The sequence below is a fragment of the Mandrillus leucophaeus genome, unplaced genomic scaffold, assembly GCF_000951045.1.
Source record: "Mandrillus leucophaeus isolate KB7577 unplaced genomic scaffold, Mleu.le_1.0 Scaffold23, whole genome shotgun sequence".
Lineage (NCBI taxonomy): Eukaryota > Metazoa > Chordata > Mammalia > Primates > Cercopithecidae > Mandrillus > Mandrillus leucophaeus.
Window position 1 is genome coordinate 1,847,354 of NW_012102365.1, and position 2,526 is coordinate 1,849,879.

General features: G+C 43.1%; 2 protein-coding genes across 2 annotated transcripts in view; both read left to right on the top strand.

Moving 5' to 3' along the window:
• LOC105540966 (WD and tetratricopeptide repeats protein 1-like) overlaps positions 1–2,526 on the top strand; it is a 47,753-nt gene that overhangs the window by 40,020 nt on the left and 5,207 nt on the right. The window contains exon 7 of the mRNA XM_011981755.1: positions 1,540–1,655. Within this exon, the coding sequence (XP_011837145.1) occupies positions 1,540–1,655 (116 nt within the window). The remainder of the gene's footprint in view (positions 1–1,539; positions 1,656–2,526) is intronic.
• WDTC1 (WD and tetratricopeptide repeats 1) overlaps positions 1–2,526 on the top strand; it is a 25,557-nt gene that overhangs the window by 3,365 nt on the left and 19,666 nt on the right. The gene's annotated exons all lie outside the window — the stretch shown is intronic.

Genomic DNA, 2,526 nt, shown 5'->3' on the forward strand with positions numbered 1-2,526 from the left:
CCGAAGTGCTGGGACTACAAGTATGAGCCACTGTGCCTGACCCCTTCTTTTATTTATTTATTTATTTATTTATTTATTTATTTTTTTGAGACACAGTCTTGCTCTGTTACCCATGTTTGGAGCGCAGTGGCATAATCTCAGCTCACTGCAACCTCTGCCTCCCGGGTTCAAACTGTTGTCCTGCTTCAGCCTCCTGAGTAGCTGGGATTACAGGCACCTGCCACCATACCTGGATAATTTTTGTATTATTAGTAGAGACAGGGTTTCACCATGTTGGCCAGGCTAGTCTTCAACTCCTGACCTCAGGTGATCTGCCCGCGTCAGCCTCCCAAAGCGTTGGGATTACAGACGTCACCCACCACACCCAGCCTGGCCCCTTCTTCTTTATGAAATGGACTTTGTTCAATTTTGTGATTTTTTAAAAACTTAATCCTTGCTTATGTTGGAAAATATGAAAAGTATAAATTACCCATAATCTCTTATATAATTTCTTATATAAATTCCTTATAATTTCCTTATATTTATTTATTCTTATAATTTCTTATACGAATCTCTTATAGTGTCTTTCTGAAAGAAATCACTGTATATAATATTTCCTGCTTGTTCTTATAATACTCAGAACCCCCACAGCACTCCCAGACCTGAGTTGCCTCTCGAGCCTGTTGCCCAGGCTTTCCATGATTCTTGGGATGGATACAGGAATGTCTGGCCTGCTTATTTTCATTCATGGGCTTGGTGACCACTGCTTCCCCTCACGCACTGCATGGCTTGGAGCGGTTCTTGAACTTTAGCTTGCTTGTTTGTAAAATGGGAAAGATAAGGTGGTCATGAAGACCCAGACAGCTTATAAGACCTACTTGGTAAAGCACTGTAACGTATGTGTCTGTAATTGTCTAGTTGGTGGGCCTTTGGGGTTGCTTAGGTAAGGAAGAAAAATACCTCATGTATCTCTCAGATACAAATGTGAATTTTCTTTTAGTGAGTGTGGTCTGGTCTAGCCAGGGGCAGTGCTGTGACTTTAACCTATATGATTTTCCTTCCTACCAGAAAGAGCATGAAGCAGAGCCCTTCAGCGGGTGTGCACACCTTCTGTGACCGGCAGAAACCGCTTCCGGATGGTGCAGCACAATATTACGTAGCAGGTAGTGCTCAGCACAGCTCTGGCCCCAAATTGTTGGCTAGATGCTGACTCTTTTGGGGGCAGTCCAGGGAGACAGCATGGCATGGTGGTCAAGAAGAAGAGTTTTAGAGTCAGACAGACCTGAGTTTTAATCCCAACTCTGCCATGGACAAGCTATGTCACCTTCAGCAAATTACAGAAAAGAAACTCATTAAGATTAAGTAAAATGGGATTATAATGACTAAATGAGATTAAATATATAAAGCAGCTGGCCCAGTGCATATAGTGAGGGCTCAACACTTGTAGCTGCTTTTATGCTAAAGTTGATTGGTATCATTTTTGCTATGACTGACTTCACACAATCTCATGCCCCTTTGAAGAGGACTGGGACCCTAGTATGACTGGGCTATTCCCTGCAGGTCACCTGCCAGTGAAGCTTCCTGACTACAACAACCGTTTGAGAGTGCTGGTTGCCACCTATGTGACCTTCAGCCCCAATGGCACAGAGCTGCTAGTCAACATGGGAGGGGAACAGGTATGTACAGCATAAAGTGGTTCTGCCCCGTCATCATTCCATGCCCAGCAGCCAGGGGCGTGTACCTTAGTTCACTGCTGAGGCAGACAAGACACAACAGCCTTATGGTAAATGATGTTACAGTGAAATGTGGTGGTGACGTGGCGTCATTGGAGTTCCCAGAGAGGTGTCCTAGCTCAGTCTTTTTATTTAATTTTTTCTTAAGGAACTAGATAGAAATAGGATAGTATGGTATTTTGGTTAAGAATATGGAATTTGGAATTGGCAGACTTCTGTTCAAATGCTGGCCTGCTGTTTACCAGCTGTTTACTGTGACTTTGAGCAAATCTCTTTATTTTTCTGAGCCTCCGTTTCCTCATCTGCTATTTTCCTAGGGGGAAATCCCTGGGGCTCAGAGCATGCAGCTCAGAGCAAGCTATGGGTTAGGGCCAGCTTTGGGAAGTGTTCTTTGATAATGGCAGGTTGCTAAACCTTCTGTTTGTGTGCTCTCAGGATATTTAGTAAGCCTTGCATACATTTATTTACTCTACCAACACTGAGCACTTACTCTGGGACTAGCATTATTGTCAATATAAGAGAGACAAGTGGGAAATATGATCCATCCCCAGGCTGATGGGAGACATGACAAATGAAACAGTTAATGATGTTACAAGGCAAGGCCCAAATATATACAAAGGAAATGGGATGCAGAATAGGTGAGGATAAGCCAGACACTCCTGCACCTGTCCAAGGAATCGTGAAAGGCTCAGGAGTAGTGCCAGGGTAAATGTAAAATGAGACCTTTGGCTTTGTGATCTTTGAGGACTTCTTTACCTTTTTAAACATATGACACGTGATTTTTTTTTTTTTTTTTTTTTTTGAGGCAGGATCT